The sequence below is a fragment of the Ovis canadensis genome, chromosome 15, assembly GCF_042477335.2.
Source record: "Ovis canadensis isolate MfBH-ARS-UI-01 breed Bighorn chromosome 15, ARS-UI_OviCan_v2, whole genome shotgun sequence".
In the NCBI taxonomy this organism is placed as follows: Eukaryota; Metazoa; Chordata; class Mammalia; order Artiodactyla; family Bovidae; genus Ovis; species Ovis canadensis.
In genome coordinates, this window is record NC_091259.1 from 42371101 (window position 1) to 42389986 (window position 18886).

Genomic DNA, 18886 nt, shown 5'->3' on the forward strand with positions numbered 1-18886 from the left:
AGGGTATTATTTTTCTTTTTTAGAGAAAGTGCTTATTCTAGACTAAATAAGGATCTTGAATAATCTGAGTTTCAGGAAGTGTTATTAGACCTTCATGTTGGTGGACTTGATACCAAGTGACTGAAGAGCATCCAATTTCATTGGCTCCAAAACATCTGTCCCGTGTCTGGAATTCTTAAAATTGAGAGCTCTTCCAAGAATTATGCTACAGTTAAGACTGTGTCTGCAGTTTCTATTAAAATGTGATACAGTACAGGTATGAGTTGGAGCATTACTAAGTCTGGAGCATTAGGACTTCTTATGGACATCTAGGATCCTAGGAGGGGAGGAGAAGAGCAAGTCCACATTAGAGTTGTACAGGCCAGGGGTTTAATCTAGCTTCTGTCACTCATTAGCTGTATAAATGTGACCATGTACTGCTGTAGACAGCTCCCAGCTGATCAGTGAATTTATAATAATATCTTATCAAGTAAGTATTGGAATGAATGAATTCCTATAACTGCCCTTGGGGAGCTTACAGTCTAGCAGCAAAAGTAAATCAGGTATATATAAACACACATACAAGATTTAAATATGAAAAGTGTGCTAAGTGGCATGCAAAGGCTGTTTTGAGATGTACACAAGGGAGGAAACACTTCTAGCTGAAGAGATCAGAGAAAGGTAACCTGTTAACTTTGCCTTAGAGAATTTGGGCAGTAAAGAGATGGAGAGAAAGGACAATTCATTGCAAAACGAGCAAAGATTCAAAGGTAAGAAAATCTGGGGCATGTTTATGGAAAGGGGAAAAGGATGTAAATCAGTTTTACTGACCTACTACCAAGGCCTACTGATTTTCACCTCCTAACTACTTCTTAAATTTGCTCCTTGTTTATTCTTACCATATCCCTTAACTGGTTTCCCTGCCTTCATCCTTGCAACCTCCATTCTGTTCTCCTTATAGTCACAAGAATGATCTAAAGCCTGAGTGTCACAATTACCCCTCTTGTGCGTTAAGTACAGATCTAAGAGAATTGAAAATATAAGTCCATGTGAAAACTTGTAAATGGTTGTTCATGAAAGCATTATTCATAGTAGCAAAAAGGTAGAAACAACCCAAATATCCATCATGATGGATGGATAACTTCAGCATGGTATGTCCCCAAAATGAAATACTAATGGCCATGAGGCTTCCCTGGTGGCTCAGATGGTAAAGCCTGCAACCAGGTTTGATCCCTGGGTTGGGAAGATCCTCTGGAGAAGGAAATGGCAACCCACTCAACTACCCTTGCCTGAAAAATCCCATGGATAGAGGAGCCTGGTATGCTACAGTCCACGGGGTCACAAACTGAGCGACTTCACTTTCCTTTTAATGGCCATAGAAAAGCGTGAAACACTCAACATGCTACAGCATGGGTGAAGAACTTTGAAATCTCTGTCATAGTGAAAGAAAAGCCATTCACAGAAGGCCATATATTGTGTGGTTTCTTTTATATACAATGTCCAGAACAGGCACATTCCTAGCAATTGGAAGTAGATTAGTGGCTTTCAGGGCTGGGGATGAGGGAAAACGGGAATAGTCTGCAAATGAGTAGGGTGTTTCTTTTGGGGTGATAAAGTGTTCTGGAATCATGGTGGAGGTGGTTCACAATATCCTAGAAGCCACTAAATTATACACTTTAAAATGTCAATTTTAAGGTATGTGATTTTACATCTTGATAAAGTTGTTATTTTAAAAAAAATCCTAATGGCTTCCAATTACCCCAAGACTAAAATCCAGGCTCTCAAACAGACCTTTGTTAGCAGGCCTGTAACTAGTCTTCACCACGCTCCAGCTCGCTCTCCAGACTTCCTCAATGTCGGATCGTGTCTATTTTCCCAGGCACAACATGCTATTATTTCTGTGTTGTCCTTGGTGCTGTGCTTCCTGTCCTACACCTAGCTCTCTCAGCTCCTCTTCTGAGACTTAGCTTAGGAGTCAATGCCGGGGACCCTTTCCTTACTCCCACTGTCCTCTTCACATACTTTGGATTCGAGTTTCTCTTGTGAGTTCGAGTGGTATTTGTGCCTGTCTCTAACAAGCCATTTATCATATGCTTCAAAATCATTGGTTAAAATAAGCTCCTTGAAGACCCAGATTGTGCTGTGTTTTTCTGAATCTTAGCACAAGGCCAGGTGCATAGTAGGGACTTGTAAATCTACGTTAAACATACAAATCTCATTCTTTCCTTTCAGGTGTCCTCCCCTTCTTTCCAATTTTGTATCATGGATTATTTCCTCCTGAGACTTACTGTTTGATGCCTTATTTTGCTTATTGTTTTTATTAAATATCTTTTATAGGTATAAATTCTAATGTTGCTATTTTGTCTGTTTTTATTATCGTTATTTTCTTCTGCAAGTGATTAATATGTCAGCATTTTGCAATAAACTCTGAGGCTAGATTCAGCTGCCATGATATCAAATATTAGTAATTACTACTTTGTTATTGATTACTTTATAGGAAAATATAACTGAAGATGTAGTCAAACAATTAAGAAAAAAATCTTGCCCTTGGAAAACAGCCATGTACTTTAACTAGGGTGGTACTTTTCTTTTTCCTCAAACTATTTTATTTTTGTAGCTACTGTAGTATTTTTATATCCATAGTATCTTTTATCTTTGTAGTCACTATCATATAAAGCTATCATATAACATTGACTTTAAAATGATCGTAAACTTCTAAACAGTGCTTGCTCAAAATAAGTTATATAGCCCTTCTTTATAGTCACTCGCATAATAATGAAATGTTTTCTAAATCATTTGTCAAGTATATTTTAGAATGGATATTTAAAAACTTTTCTTTAATTTTTAGGGCTTCAAAGACAACGTCTACCGTAAAAGACGAAAGTATTTTGCAGATTTGGCTATGAACTATAAACAGTAAGTGTACTATAAAAATAACTTAAAACTTTGAAAAAATGAAATAAATGGCATAAATTATGCTCATACAGTAAATAGAAAACAAAATATATGCTACTGTTTATTGGATGCTAATTCAAAATGACTTCTCTTTATCTCATTAGTGGAGACCCCATTCCTAGGGTTGAATTCACTGAAGAAGAGATTAAGACCTGGGGAACTGTGTTCCGAGAGCTCAACAAACTTTACCCAACTCACGCCTGCAGAGAGTATCTCAAAAACTTACCTTTGCTTTCTAAATACTGTGGATACCGGGAAGATAATATTCCACAATTGGAAGATGTCTCAAACTTTTTAAAAGGTAATGAGCTAATTAAGTTTTATAGGAGGAGTATTGAACTCTTTTTCAACCACAACAGAATTTTTTATAGAGGACTAACATCTGGTTATATGGAAAGTCAGAATTTTTTTGTATTCTGTCCTGGAGAATTGGGCACCACATTTGAAGAGGGACATTCATAACCTGGAGCAAATGTGGAGGAAAGTAAGCAGAATTGTGAGGGGATAGAAAAATGTATCAGATACATAAAATCTGAAGGATCCTTAGGGAACCTGGGAATTTAGGGGAGTTTATAGCTTTATTTAAATATTTGAAGGTCATCTTATGTATTGGAGGGATTATTATACAGCTCTAAAGTAAAGGACAGTTGGATAGAAAGAGCAAACTTTTAGTTCAAAATGGAGATCTTGCTAAAATAGCCATTTGAAATGCAGCCTGCTAATAAGTTCTACATCCATGGAAATGTTCGTGCAAAAGTTCCATACCCACCTGTGATAGAGAAGATTCAGGCATCTTCGGAAAGCTTGGAGTAAATGATCTCTGAAGCCCCTTTCTACACTAAGATTCTACTGTCTTCCCAAGAAAGAAGATGTTTTAGGGGAAGCATAAATGAAGAGTAAGGACAACTTTCCTCCTTTTAGTCCATCATGCTTACTTGGGCCAGGTTTCCTTATTTTTTCCTAGCTGAAATAAGAAATAAAATGATCAGTGATCTCCAGAGTCTACAGTATGTAAGAGAAATAAACATCCCCTTTGATCTCAGCAGATTAGAACCTTAGGGGAAAAAATAGAAGTTATGTTGTTGACTCAAAGAGAGTTTAGAGAAAGTGAGAGTTGCTCAGTCATGTCTGACTCTTTGCGACCCCATGGACTGTACAGTCCATGGAATTCTCCAGGCCGGAATACTGGAGTGGGTAGCCTTTCCCTTCTCCAGGGGATCTTCCCAGCCCAGGGATCGAACCCAGGTCTCCTGCACTGTGGACGGATTCTTTACCAGCTGAGCCACAAGGGAAGCCCAAGAATACTGGAGTGGGTAGTTTATCCCTTCTCCAACAGATCTTCCTGACCCAGGAATCGAACCAGGGTCTCCTGCATTACAGGCGGATTCTTTACCAACTGAGCTATCAGGGAAGCCTCAAAGGGAGTTTATCTTATGGAGTTGAATAGATATGTAGATGTTTACATCAAAAATAGTATCTTCCAATCACAATAGAATTTATTACATAGGCTGTTATAAACATCTACATATTTTTTCAACTCCATAATTCTCACTCCTCAACCACTGCATACAAAACTAAGAACTAAACAGAAGATGGCAATATAGTTTTTACAAGGGAAGAACTCATGATAGTAGTTCCTATGAAAACTAGGTTTAAAAATAGTAGTGATTAAGAATGGCAGAGAACCAAAGCACATGAACTTGTGGGGCTTAACAAAGATAGACTAGCATATGCTACAGAAGTTATTATCAAATCACATTTGCATGAGATTTAGAGGAAATATTTTGTTATGGATATGAAACTGAAAGCTGATCACTTGGGGTCTGGAGTTTGGGCAGGCTGCAGAGCTTATATTATAGCTAAAGATGTTTCAAGGGAAAGTGTCAAAGACAGAAACCAAAATTAAGAGTCAGTTCCAACAAAATGTGAGTTGGAAAGGGCTACCTACCCTGGCAAATATGGTGGCCACTAGACAACTGTGGTTGTTTAAATAATTAAAATAAATGTAAATCAAGATGTTAGTTCCCCAACCATATTAGCCACATTTCAGTGCTCAGTAGCCACACATGGCTAGTGGATACCCTATTGGGTAGTCCACATAATGAACATCTCCATCTTTGTGGAAAATTCTTTGGCCCATCAGAGTGGGAGAATCCAAGTACAAGGGAATGGGGTAGAACTGGAATTACCAGAATGTGAGAACTGAAGTTGAAAGGTTCTAGGATGACCCATAAGGCCTGCTAGAACTAGCATCAGAACAAGATGTCCTTTTCATCATAGGAGATTGGAATGCAAAAGTAGATACCTGGAGTAACAGGCAAGTTTGGCCTTGAAGTACAAAATGAAGTAGGGCAAAGGCTAACAGAGTTTTGGCAAGAGAATGCACTGGTTGTAGCAAATATCCTCTTTTGACAACACAAGAGACAACTCTACACATGGATGTCACCAGATGGTCAATACTGAAATCAGATTGATTATATTCTTTGCAGCTGAAGATGGAGAAGCTCTATACAGTTAGCAAAAACAAGACTGGGAGCTGACTGTGGCTCAGATCTTGAACTCCTTATTGCAAAATTCAGACTTAAATGGAAGAAAGTAGGGAAAACCACTAGACCATACAAGTATAAGCTAAATCAAATCCCTTATGATTATACTGTGGAAGTGACAAACAGATTCAAGGGAATAGATTTGATAAACAGAATGCCTGAAGAACTGTAGATGGAGGTTTGTGACATTGTACAGAAGGCAGTGATCAAGACCATCTCCAAGAAAAAGAAATGCAAAAAGGCAAAATGGTTGTCTGAGGCTGTCTTAGAAATATCTGAGAAAAGAAGAGTAGCTAAAGGCAAAGGAGAAAAGGAAAGCTATACCCACCCATCTGAATGCAGAGTTCCAAAGAATAGCAAAGAGAGATAAGAAAACCTTCCTCAGTGATCCATGCAAAGAAATAGAGGAAAACAATAGAATGGGAAAGACAAGAGATATTTTCAGGAAAATTAGAGATACCAAGCAAACATTTCATGCAAAGATGGTCACAATAAAGGACAGATATGGTATGGACCTAATAGAAGCAGAAGACATTAAGAAGAGGTGGCAAGAATACACAGAACTATGCAAAAAAGATCTTCAAGAACCAGATAACCATGATGGTGTGATCACTCACCTAGAGCCAGACATCCTGGAATGCAAAGTCAAGTGGGTGTTAGGAAACATCAGTACGAACAAAGCTAGTGGAGGTGATGGAATACCAGCTGAGCTGTTTCAAATCCTAAAAACGATGCTGTTAAAGTGCTGCACTGAATAAGCCAACAAATTTGGAAAACTCAGCAGTGGTCATAGGACTGGAAAAGATCAGTTTTCATTCCAGTCCCAAAGAAAAGCAATGCCAAAAAATGTTCAAACTACTGTACAATTGCACTCATCTCAGATGCTAGCAAAGTAATGCTCAAAATTTTCCAAGCCATACTTCAACAGTACGTGAACCAAGAACTTTCAGATGTTCAAACTGGATTTAGAAAAAGTAGAGGAACCAAATAGGAAAAGGAGTACGTCAAGGCTGTATATTGTCACCCTGCTTATTTAACTTATATGCAGAGCACATCATGAGAAACGCTGGGCTGGAAGAATCATAAGCTGGAATCAAGATTGCCAGAAGAAATATCAATAACCTCAGATATGCAGATGACACCACCCTTATGGCAGAAAGTGAAGAGGAACTAAAAAATCTCTAGATGAAAGTGAAAGAGGAGAGTGAAAAAGTTGGCTTAAAGCTCAGCATTCAGAAAATGAAGATCATGGCATCTGGTCCCATCACTTCATGGGAAATAGATGGGGAAACAGTGGAAACAGTGTCAGGCTTAATTTTTCTTGGCTCCAAAATCACTGCAGATGGTGACTGCAGCCATGAAATTAAAAGATGCTTACTCCTTGGAAGAAAAGTTATGACCAACCTAGACAGCATATTCAAAAGCAGAGACATTACTTTGCCAACAAAGGTCCGTCTAGTCAAGGCTATGGTTTTTCCAGTGGTCATGTATGGATGTGAGGGTTGGACTGTGAAGAAGGCTGAGCGCCAAAGAATTGATGCTTTTGAACTGTGGTGTTGGAGAAGACTCTTGAGAGTCCCTTGAACTGCAAGGAGATCCAGCCAGTCCATTCTGAAGGAGATCAGCCCTGGGTGTTCTTTGGAAGGAATGATGCTAAAGCTGAAACTCCAGTGCTTTGGCCACCTCATGCGAAGAGTTGACTCATTGGAAAAGACTCTGATGCTGGGAGGGATTGAGGGCAGGAGGAGAAGGGGATGACAGAGGATGAGATGGCTGGACGGCATCACTGACTCGATGGACTTGAGTCTGAGTGAACTCCAGGAGTTGGTGAAGGACAGGGAAGCCTGGTGTGCTACGATTCATGGGGTCACAAAGAGTCCTACAAGACTGAGTGACTGAACTGAACTGAACTGAACTGAACTGAACTGAGAGGAACCTGAGATCAAATTGCCAACATCTATTGGATCAGAAAAAGCAAGAGAGTTTCAGAAAAAGATCTACTTCTGCTTTATTGACTATGCCAAAACCTTTGACTGTGTAGATCCCAACAAACTATGGAAAATTCTTCAAGAAATGGGAATACCAGACCACCTGACCTGCCTTCTGAGAAATCTGTGTGCAGGTCAAGAAGCAACAGTTAGAACTGAACATGGAACAATAGACTGGTTCCAAATTGGGAAAGGAGTATATTGTCAAGGCTGTATATTGTCACCCTGCTTATTTAACTTACATGCAGAGTACATCATGCGAAATGCCAGGCTGGAAGAAGCACAAGGTAGAATCAAGATTGCCGGGAGAAATATCAATAACCTCACAAATGCAGATAACACTACCCTTATGGCAGAAAGCAAAGAGGAACTGAGGAGACTCTTGGTAAATGTAAAAGAGGAGAGTGAAAAAGCTGGCTTAAAATACAACATTCAAAAAACTAAGATCATAGCATCCGGTCCCATCACTTCATGGCAAATAGATGGGGAAACAATGGAAGCAATTATTTTCTTGGGTTCCAAAATCACTGCAGATGGTGACTGCAGCCATGAAATTAAAAGATGCTTGCTCCTTGGAAGAAAAGCTATGACCAACCTAGATGGCATATTAAAAAGCAGATACATTACTTTGCCAACAAAAAGGTCCATCTAGTCAAAGCTATGGTTTTTTCCAGTAGTCATATATAGATGTGAGAGTTGGACCATAAAGAAAGCTGAACACTGAAGAACTGATGCTTTTGAACTGTGTTGGAGAAGAGTCTTGAGTGTCCCTTGGACTGCAAGGAGATCCAACCAGTACATCCTAAAGGAAATCAGTCCTGAATATTCATTGGAAGGACCAATGCTGTAGCTGAAACTCCAATACTTTAGCCACCTGATGAGAACTGACTCACTGGAAAAGACCCTGATGCGGGGAAAGATTGAAGGCGGGAGGAGAAGGGGATGACAGAGGATGAAATGGTTGAATGGTATAATTGACTCTATGGACATGAGTTTGAGCAAACTCCTGGAGTTAGTGATGGACAGGGAAGCCTGGTGTGCTGCAGTCCATGGGGTTGCAAATAATCAGACGTGACTGAGTGATTGAACTGAACTGAACTGAGAGTTTGAAATGAAGGACAGGATTAGAGCTTATAGAGGTCCCCAGAGCCACTGCAGCAAATAACTTTTAGAGTGGGCATGCAGTCTCAACTGCTGGGGAATGAAAGAGCACCAGTCAGTTCACATAAAATAAAGAAACTACAAGAGGGTACTGGCTAAAAATGTCATAGTTTCAAAAAATGGTTGATCTGTACTAACAGATTTTTAAAGTTTTTTTTTAATAAAAAAAAAAGAAAAGAAAGATTGTCTAAAGAATAGTTTAACCTCTTCATGGAGATAGCAAGGTGTAGTATAGGGCCTGGGTTCATCCTACATTTATCATCTACTGTGTGGCCTTGGGCACATTATTGAGTCTTTGAGCCATAGTTTTATAGCTGGCTCAATCATAAACATGAAAGGAGATGTCATGTGTAAAAGTTCTTAACTCACTGTCTGGCCACTGTAAGTGGTTAATAATTATGACTTGTATGACACATTTTAGTTTCATGTTCTCCCTCAAAGCGTTAACTTGGTGCCACTGGCAGAATTAAAATGTTGTGGTAACCAGTCTATTCTGGTGAACATTTTGCTCCTTTGCTTTGCAGAACGCACAGGTTTTTCCATCCGTCCTGTGGCTGGTTACTTATCACCGAGGGATTTCTTATCAGGTTTAGCCTTTCGAGTTTTTCACTGCACACAGTACGTGAGACACAGTTCGGATCCTCTCTACACTCCAGAACCGTAAGTACTTCTATTGCAGCATCCATCCATCAATATGGTACTTACCTCATGAGTTTGGTTTTTTTTTCCTTGAAGATCAAGTGAATAAGCACATGTAAAGCATTTTGAATGGTGCCTGGCCTGTAATACATGTTCTTATGCGCTATACATGTTAGCCATTATTATTACTAGTAGTAATTGATAACCTGTTAGGTAGCAAGTACTGTTCTAAGCATAGGGGATGTAAGACTGAAAAAAATTCAAAGTTTCCTGCCTTCATAGGGCTTATATTCCAATGGGAAATACAGAAAATAAACAAGTAAATATGAATAAATTAGAATATAAGTTCCGTGGAGAAAAATAAAGCAGGGAAGGGGGACAAATGTGTGTGTGTATGTGTGTGTGTTTCTATTTTGAAAAGAGTGATCAGAGAAGGACTCTCTGAGAAGGTGACATTTGAACAGAGACCTGATTTGGGGGTGGAGGTGGGGCGACATATGGAAGTCTGTGGGTATTTGCATGAATTTATGTATATGTGTTTGTGAATGCTCAAGGTTTTGAACCAAAATGATTTCTTTACTATAATAATGTCCTTTGTGGTCCATTTCCAAAGTAATACCACCTGATCGGTTTGAATAAAAGTAAGATCAGGTTTTTATTTGATTGAATGGTTGGTCATGCATTTATGTTAAACGTCATGGTGTGACAGCTTGTACCTCTTTTTTCAGAGATACCTGCCATGAACTCTTAGGTCATGTCCCTCTTTTGGCTGAACCTAGTTTTGCTCAGTTCTCCCAAGAAATTGGCCTGGCTTCTCTTGGAGCTTCAGAAGAGGCTGTTCAAAAACTGGCAACGGTATAAATCTGGAAATCGCTGTACAGATCATTAATTCTTAACTGGGGTGGGATGTGGGTATTTGTGTAGTTTAAAAGTACATATTCCAGATGAGCATTAGAAAATTTGTCTCTGCTCATATTTAATTTAATTTAAATAATTCAAATAACATTAAAAGAAGAGGTTTAAGGTTTATTCAAAGAAGATGTGGTAGGCTACAGTCCATGGGGTTGCAAAGAGTCAGACACGACTGAGCGACTTCACTTCACTTCACTTCAAAGAAGACATGAGCTTTAAAAAAAGGCAGAGAAACAAAGAACACTAGAATACAACAATGTTAATAGTTTATATACCCTTTTTGCAGTAAAAATGATAGGTTCTCTAAAAATGATGCTAAAAATATTTTTTTGCACTTTATAAGACAACATGCTGGAAATATAAAGATGAGTAAAGTCTAATTCCCACCTTCAAGGAACTTAATGTGTTAGTTACTCAGTCATATACTACTCTTTGTCACCTCATGAACTATATCCCGCTAGGCTCCTCTGTCCATGAAATTCTCCAGGTAAGAATACTGGAGTGGTAGCCATTCCCTTCTCCAGGGGATCTTCCTGACCTAGGGATTGAACCTGGGTCTCCTGCATTGCTGGCAGATTCCTTACCGCAGAGCCACCTGGGAAGCCCATAAAATGGTTTATTATATTTTAAAATTAATTAGTCAATATTTAAATTTTGTCTCAGTTTACATTTGAATATGGTAAATATAGTTAGCTATATCCCACATAAACAGAAGGTCCTTAGGGTCCTCAGTTATTTTTAAAAGTATGTAAGAGTTCCCGGAACAAAACTTTGAGAAGTCTGACTTGGTCAAGGCCAGACTGTAGAAATACTTGTGAGCTAGTCTGGGGGTCTTGGATTTTATTCCAGGGTAATTTGGGTCAGTGACTAAGAGTCATAATTTGTTTTAAGTTGAGCCATTCATGATGTGAGAGAAATACTGATGTCCTTTTGCAGTGCTACTTCTTCACTGTGGAGTTTGGTCTGTGCAAACAAGAGGGACAGCTCAGAGTCTTCGGTGCCGGCTTACTTTCTTCCATCAGTGAACTCAAAGTAAGAGTTGTAAATATTTGCACGTAACCATATTCACTTAATGTAATTGATACGACCTGAAATAGTTTCTGGATTTGAACAAGAGCTTACTGCGGAAAATACTTGGGGTGGCAGTAAGCATACCTAAGAGGTATTTTTCTCTCTTTCCTAAGTTTTCTGAATATAGATGCCTATTCAGAATATAGATATATCTTCTAAATAAATAAGTATTTTAAAGTTTTTGCTTAACAAAGTCTTGCTGTTTCCTCACTGTTTTTGGTGCGCTAATAATAACTTCAGTACTTTCTTGGGAATTCTTCAATGAGATTTATTATGTATCCAATAAAGGAATGAACCTCTGTTTGTTAGGTGGTGAGTGTGTATTCAGTATTGTCCAAAGTACAGTCCTACTCTCAAAGAGCCCACCACCTGCTAGAGGGTAAAAGTCATGTACAGGAATAACTACTGTTGGGTAGAAAGCAGATGCTATATTAACAGTAAATAAATAAAGATCCTTGGGTACATCCTACATGGAGAAGGGTGTTATAAAGAGTGGGGCATTTATAGGGAATAGCAGTTCATTTGTTTTGGTTTAGTGTATTGTGGATTAAATAGAGATGTAGGAAATAAGTTTGGAATTGTAGATTGGGACCACTGTGTTAATAATATATTCAGAGGTGTGCTGATTCTGGCAGCTGTGTAAAGAAGGTGATCTATGAAAATGGATAGTATTTTTTGATTTACGGACTCTTTGTCCTCTAGCACGCTCTTTCCGGACATGCCAAAGTAAAGCCCTTTGACCCCAAGATTACATGCAAACAGGAGTGTCTCATCACAACTTTTCAGGAGGTCTACTTTGTATCTGAAAGCTTTGAAGATGCAAAGGAGAAGATGAGGTAAAGTATATCTTCCTCATGCCTTAATTTGCCTCTGCCTTAGATAGGTCCAGTAATGTAACAAGTCACAGAAGTAAGCAGCTAATAATTAGAAGCCCTCTAGGCACCTTCTACCTGGAACATATCTCCCTTCCACAGTAAATATTTAGGATGTGTTGTTTACAGTGATGTTCAGGGTTGCAAATATGAATCAGATACACTGAGAAACTGGTTACTTCCCATTCCTTCCTATCAGAGAGTTTGTAATCTAATAGGGAAAACAAAATGCATGCAAATTACTATATAACAAATTGGAAGCCTTAAAGAGATACAGATGAAACATTGTTCTTTTATCTAGGAGCAATTCATTCCAGCTAGGGGAAAGGGAAAGCTTAATGGCATTTGAAAAAGGACTTGTAGTATACATAGGGTTTAGATATGTTCAATGTTAGACCACCTCATGCGAAGAGCTGACTCATTGGAAAAGACTCTGATGCTGGGAGGGATTGGGGGGAGGAGGAGAAGGGGACGACAGAAGATAAGATGGCTGGATGGCATCACTGACTCAATGGATGTGAGTTTGAGTGAGCTCTGGGTGTTGGTGATGGACAGGGAGGCCTGGCGTGCTGCAATTCATGGGGTCGCAAAGACTGAACCAAACTGAACTGAATGTTAGACTAATGGACAGTATTCTGTTTTCATCATTTTCCCCCTAGAAACTGATTGCCTCTTATTTGTTTTCTTATATAGAGAATTTACCAAAACAATCAAGCGTCCATTTGGAGTGAAGTATAATCCATATACACGGAGTATTCAGATCTTGAAAGATACCAAGAGTATAACCAGCGCCATGAACGAGCTTCAGCATGAGCTTGATGTTGTCAGTGATGCCCTTGCTAAGGTCAGCAGGCAGCTGAGCATCTGACAGTTACCAGTTCTAATCCCGAAAGCATCTGAGCACCAATTTGGAGGCCTGTGGGGCAACTGTGGCTTTGCTTGAAGAGGCGATTGTGGAGGGACAGCAGCCAAACAATAGTCTCTACTCCCATTCTTTAAGGGACCATTATTCTTTGAAAATGTGTACCCAGATACCCCGAGTACACATCTAGATATTTTAGCCACTACTTATTTTTTTCTTTTGGTAACAGCTTTTGTGAAGTATAATTCACATGCTATACAATTCACCAACCATCCCAGTTTTTATAGAGAATTTGCTTGACCCAATGTATAGATCTGTTCTTAGTCTGATTTTGTTTTCCCCAGTTCTTCTTGAGTACAATGATCACTTAAAACGCCTTGATGGTTATTATGGAGCTAATCCATATTGTTATCTAAGATCCTCTTATTTCTACAGCATCTAACTTATCATCAAATTTGGGCCAAGCTTGGTCACATTCACATGCCTCGAGTTAATAGGAAACCAACTCTCTCCACTGCTAGCTTGAGCAAAAGCAGAGAGAGCTTTGCATATGAAATGTGCCTAGTAAAGAGCAGATAGTCTAATTTTAAGTGTAACGTCTTATAGGGAAAGAGGAGTATCTAAATCTAGAAAGGCTGATTGGGACATAATCGTTAAGAATTTGTGACTTTATTTTGTAGGCACTAGGGAGCCCCTGCCGAGTGACCATCTTCCTTGGGGATGGTCTTTTCTTTCTATGGCGCTGTGTATGTTTTACAAGATCTGTCCTACTCAGGAGGCCAAAGGGAACTTGGTAGGCGTGCCACTTGCAAGGTCCTGAACTCAGACATGCAGCCCCAGAGAATGTCCTCAGGTTAGTAGGAGACAGTGTTGTTAGAGGGAGAGTTCAAACTGAGACAGAGGAGAGACATACCAAGTTAAAGTTGGAAAGCAGTGCCAAGCACTTTAAGGGGAGACCATAAATAGGAAGGCCAGGAGTGAGGGTATCGGGTAGGGAATGGGGAAGAAAATGGTGTAAGAAATGTCAGGAAGAGCCTTTTCGGACTGACACTGAAACAGTGAAGATAGCTAGCACTGGCTTTTATGTGGTGTCAGCGGTGTAGTATAGGGAGCAGGTCTGGTATTAACGGGTAACTCTGGAGTCCACAGGACAGGCTTTATTTCTTCAGTTTGCTCCTATTCTCCCTGCATCCGCGAAAAGAAGACTTTCCTCAAGTTTCTGCTTTTGGCCCTCTTTCCTCTCTGCTTTCTGTTCATGGAGATGTCACCCATGTCCATAACTTCAATTCTTATTACCTATGTCTCCCATATTTGCAGTTCTAACTCTTAACACCTGTCTTGAGTTTTTGCCTTTTAAATCCAACTGCCTACTAGATATTTCCATCTAATGCCCCATAACTTAGGCCAATGTTGTGTAAGTTCTTGTCACACTATTTACATAGAATGAAATGGAGTTGTGCAACATGGCAGCCCTGCCAAGAATTTTAAACTCTATAGGTCCAAAAAGGAACTCAGAATCACCTGAATATTGTGCTCCATCAGTTTCCTCTCCCAGTGATCTCATTTCTATTAATGGTGAATGAAACTGAAACTGGCAGTCACTCAGTCGTGTTTGACTCTTTGTGATGCCATGGACTGTAGACCACCAGACTTCTCTGTCCGTGGGATTCTCCAGGCAAAAATACTGGAGTGGGTAGCCATTCTCTTCTCCAGGGGATCTTCCCGACCCCAGGATCGAACCTGAGTCTCCTGCATTGCAGGCAGATTCGTTACTGTCTGAGCCACCAGGGAAGCCAGGGTCATATTTTCAGCCAATTTTCTGTTCTTAATCAGCTACTTTAAAAACTGTGTCTTTAATTTTTTTCACATTAATAGTCAAATTGTATACCATGTAACATTTTTTTCCCAACAGATCACTAGATATTTTAATGCTTTTTAGGCCTCAAAGGAAAATTTTAAAACTCTTAAAATTTATTTCATTTTATGTTATACAAGGAAATAGAATTAGGAAGAGTAATTTATGCTACTTCAGACTTTTACATTACTTGTAAATTTTAATAGCTGATCAACTGTTAAATATACCTTTGATAGTACTAGATCTAAGTCAGTTAATCTGAAACCATTTGAAATACTTGTTAGGTAGTTTATAGTATTTGGTTGCAAGGAAATCTATGAAGCAAACCATGATAGATAGCAAATAACAACAAATTATGCATACTGTGCCTGCTTATTTTCATACAACCTTGATTATGGTAAAGAATCATAGTTATTGAATTTTTAAACGATGGTATTTCAAATCACTATGATTAAAGCACACTAAAGTAAATGTTAAAGATACAACAATTATAATTCACATCTTCAGAATAATGGAAATATTTTATGATTGATTTCAGATCTTCTAACCTCTGAATTTGTGATATTTGGTAAATGAGGAATCCTGAGAGTCTTAGAGTTTTCATGCATTTTAAATATATTTCTTCAAAGCCTCAAGGAATATGTTAATACTTACTCAAATATCAGAATAGATTTGAACAAAAAGTGTGGTTCATAATTCTTAATCAGTGAGTTATTACTCAGAGACATAGACGGTATTTTCCTGACTTTTTGAAGAACACTTTAAAATCTGGTTGTCAGAATGTCTACATTTCTTAATCTGCCTATTTTGTCATTTGGAGTTATACAGTGGTAATGACACACCAAAGTGTGTCTAAACTGAAAGAAAAAAATCCTGGAATTACTAGAGCAACACATAATAGAGTTCATATATTAATCTCTAGGAAATGTATAAAGACACTGTGGTCTTATTTCAGTCTTGTCTTTATTTTACAATGTGATACACATTTATGATTTGAAAGTTTGTTAGTCATTTGGATAATGAAAGGACACAAAATTTATGTTTTCAATAAGTATATATTTTTTGTCAAATGTATGTTAAAATGGATTTAAATGTATATTAGCAATTTTATTAGTTTCAAAAATCTGTAACATCCTTATTCTTTTTAAAAAGCCTATGAATATGTGATATAAGTGAAATCAAATACACCTGGAAAACCTAGTAACAAGTTTCAGTCTCATATTTCTCATCTGTTACGTGGGTTAGATGTACTTTCCTGGGTTATTGTAAGAATTACATTGTGAGAGGACTCTGTAAAAATAAACTTATTAGCCGTATGTAAAGAATCACTGGGGCTTCCCAGGTGGCTCAGTGGTAAAGAATCAGCCTACCAATGCAGGGGACGTGGGTTTGATCCCTGGTCCAGGAAGATCCCCGAAGAAGGAAATGGCAACTCACTCCAGTGAGAACCCCATGGGCAGAGGAGCCTGGGATGCTATACTCCTTGGGGTCACAAAAGAATCAGAAGTGACTTAGCCACTGAACAACAGCAAAGAATCATTAATCTCCTCATCAGAAATCCTTCATAGCTTCTGGATGACTTTATCTTTCTCCAGAAGGAATTGACTTTTGCTTGAGCAGGCAGTGTATAATGGCAGGGGATGCTCATCTCAGTCCAAGTAGGAACTAAGTCAACTGGATGATATGTTTCAGTCTTTGAGGGCTGGTTTATTTCCAGGTCACCTCTGCTCTTAGGGTGCAGCTCTTTGGGAATCTCAAAGGAGAGCTTTGAGTATGTACCAGGGCTTCTCCGTGGGGATCCTGGACTTCTGCTCTCCTTCCCTTTACTCTGATTCCTCCTGATCGCATAAAACTGCTAAAAGTGCTGTTCAGTTTCTCAGCTGCTGCTTTCAGCCCAGCTCCTTCTTTTTTTTCTTTCAGCTTCTTAGCCTCCAAGTCACTGCTTGCTAATTAGCAAATGCTTCAAGCAGAAAAGTAGTGCCAAATGAAATCCCTCAGCTTTTAGATCCTGGCCCTCCAAATTCTGGCTGCTTTCATAGCTCTCCAATGGCTTAAAACAAATTTTAAAAATATTTTCCCATCTTTCCTAATTGTTTTTGGTGAGAGAACTGGTCTGTAGCTAGCTAATCTGCCTATATTAAAAGTGGAAATCTGGCCTTGGACTAAATAATTTAATTTTGAGCTTCAGTTTTCTCATCTATAAAATAATGATCCCAACAATACTTATTATACCAGTAATATTGAGAGGATCAAATAAGATAATCTAAAAGAAAAAACTTCCTAACCTGTATAGGATACAGATGTATTCCGCATACTCAAAAAACTTCATATTTTCCTCTTATGGGGAGACAAGGCACCTGAAAGTGTTACCATCAAATAATTCAAATTTAGCTTCATTCAATAATTCATCAAATAATTTGTATCTAGCTTCATTGCTCAAACTTACGTCTGACTCGATGGACATGAGTTTGAGCAAGCTTGGGGAGCTGGTGACAGACAGGGAAGCCTGGCATGCTGCAGTCAATGAGGTCGCAAAGAGTTGGACATGACTTGAGTGACTGAACTGAACTGAGCTTCATTCAAGAACTGAACTCAACCAAGCTGCTAATGGGAAGAGCTAGTCAGTGGTATGTACATAGTTCAAATACTGATAGTAGCTTTACTGCAACACTTTCAAGAAATTGTATTAAGGGATATAACATAATAATATAAGTTAGTTAAAGTACTGATGCATGTACATTCAAGGGATGAAACTGGTTAACAACTGTATTCTTCCAGATCCTCTCACTATGAAAACTGACTCTAGGTTGTTCCTTCATGTGCCCCTTTGGACGAAATCTCAGGTCCCTGTCTTGAATTTTCTGTTCACTTTAAGTCCTTAGCTTCTAAGCTCTTTCTCTCATTTCAGTATTTAAAAATTCCAGTGTTATGAAGAAGTTCAAAACATTAAATTTTAAGATTAAAGTTTTTCTTCTCTAGAACTGAGAAAGGAAGAGATGTGCTTTGTGTTTTTATTTTCTTGTGGCTCATTCTCTACTCACAAGAATGCTTCTGGCTCCTCCAGGGTTTGGGGATGGTGATAAGGAGGAGAGGTAAGGAGTAAGAAGTTTTTTTTGGTTTGATACTATTAACTTGGTATATATGCTTTCTGTACTTGGTAAGTATTTAGTGTTGACTCATTGTCTGTGGGTGTTTTGAAAGAGCTTCCCACTTCTTATTTCTTGGAATCTCTTAATTTGGGTATATTAATGTCTCTGACTGGGATGTTGAATTCATCTTGCTCAGCCTCTATGAATCAAGTAGTCAACTCTCCTGTGGGGGTCCCTTCAGCCCTCCAGAAATTCCCATGGGTTGGGTCTAACACTATACCCTGGGCAATTTGCTCACGCATGGGAAACACTCACATAGGAGATATTCAGACATTCTTTGTCTTAAAAAACTCTGGACATGAAAGACCCCTCCAAAGTATCAATATCTCTGCTCACTATCAGAGCAGTTATCTGGCCAGAAGCCATTGGACATTTCTCAGCATGAACTGGACAGCAACCTGAAGTGAAAATCGCTTAGTTGTGTCTGACTCTTTGCAACCACATGGACTGTACAGTCCATGGAATTCTCCAGGCCAAAATACTGGAGTGGGTAGCCTTTCCCTTCTTCAGGGGATCTTCCCAACCCAGGGACTGAACCCAGGTCTCCCGCATTGCAGGCGGATTCTTTACCAGCCGAGCCACCAGGGAAGCCCAGACAGCAACCTGCCTGGTCCCAATCTGGAGGGATACAGGACAAGCTCTCTCAGTGGCCTTGCTGACACTTGCCTTTCCTTAGACACAGAATGGGCAGGATTCACATACACTGACAATATTGCACATATCCTCTCAGAATTCTCTCTCAGTCTCTTCAATCTCTTTCATAGACTTCCAGGGTATGTGAAGGTTTCTAGACACCTTCACAAGTTCTGCTTTGGTGGTTTTGTACCTCATTTAATAATGTGGGAGTAATTAGCACTTACTACTTTAGAGTCTTAGCCAAATGGAGGTGAGGAGGGT

General features: G+C 39.0%; 1 protein-coding gene across 5 annotated transcripts in view; it reads left to right on the forward strand.

Moving 5' to 3' along the window:
* Window positions 1-16047, forward strand: part of TPH1 (tryptophan hydroxylase 1) — a 37513-nt gene extending 21466 nt beyond the window's left edge. For all 5 annotated transcript variants that reach the window (XM_069554230.1, XM_069554229.1, XM_069554231.1 and 2 more), the window contains 7 exons: window positions 2828-2895; window positions 3039-3235; window positions 9154-9289; window positions 9997-10123; window positions 11117-11212; window positions 11954-12087; window positions 12817-16047. In XM_069554230.1, the coding sequence (XP_069410331.1) occupies window positions 2828-2895; window positions 3039-3235; window positions 9154-9289; window positions 9997-10123; window positions 11117-11212; window positions 11954-12087; window positions 12817-12991 (933 nt within the window). In that variant the 3' untranslated portion in view covers window positions 12992-16047. The remainder of the gene's footprint in view (window positions 1-2827; window positions 2896-3038; window positions 3236-9153; window positions 9290-9996; window positions 10124-11116; window positions 11213-11953; window positions 12088-12816) is intronic.
* The last annotated feature ends 2839 nt before the right edge of the window (window positions 16048-18886 follow it).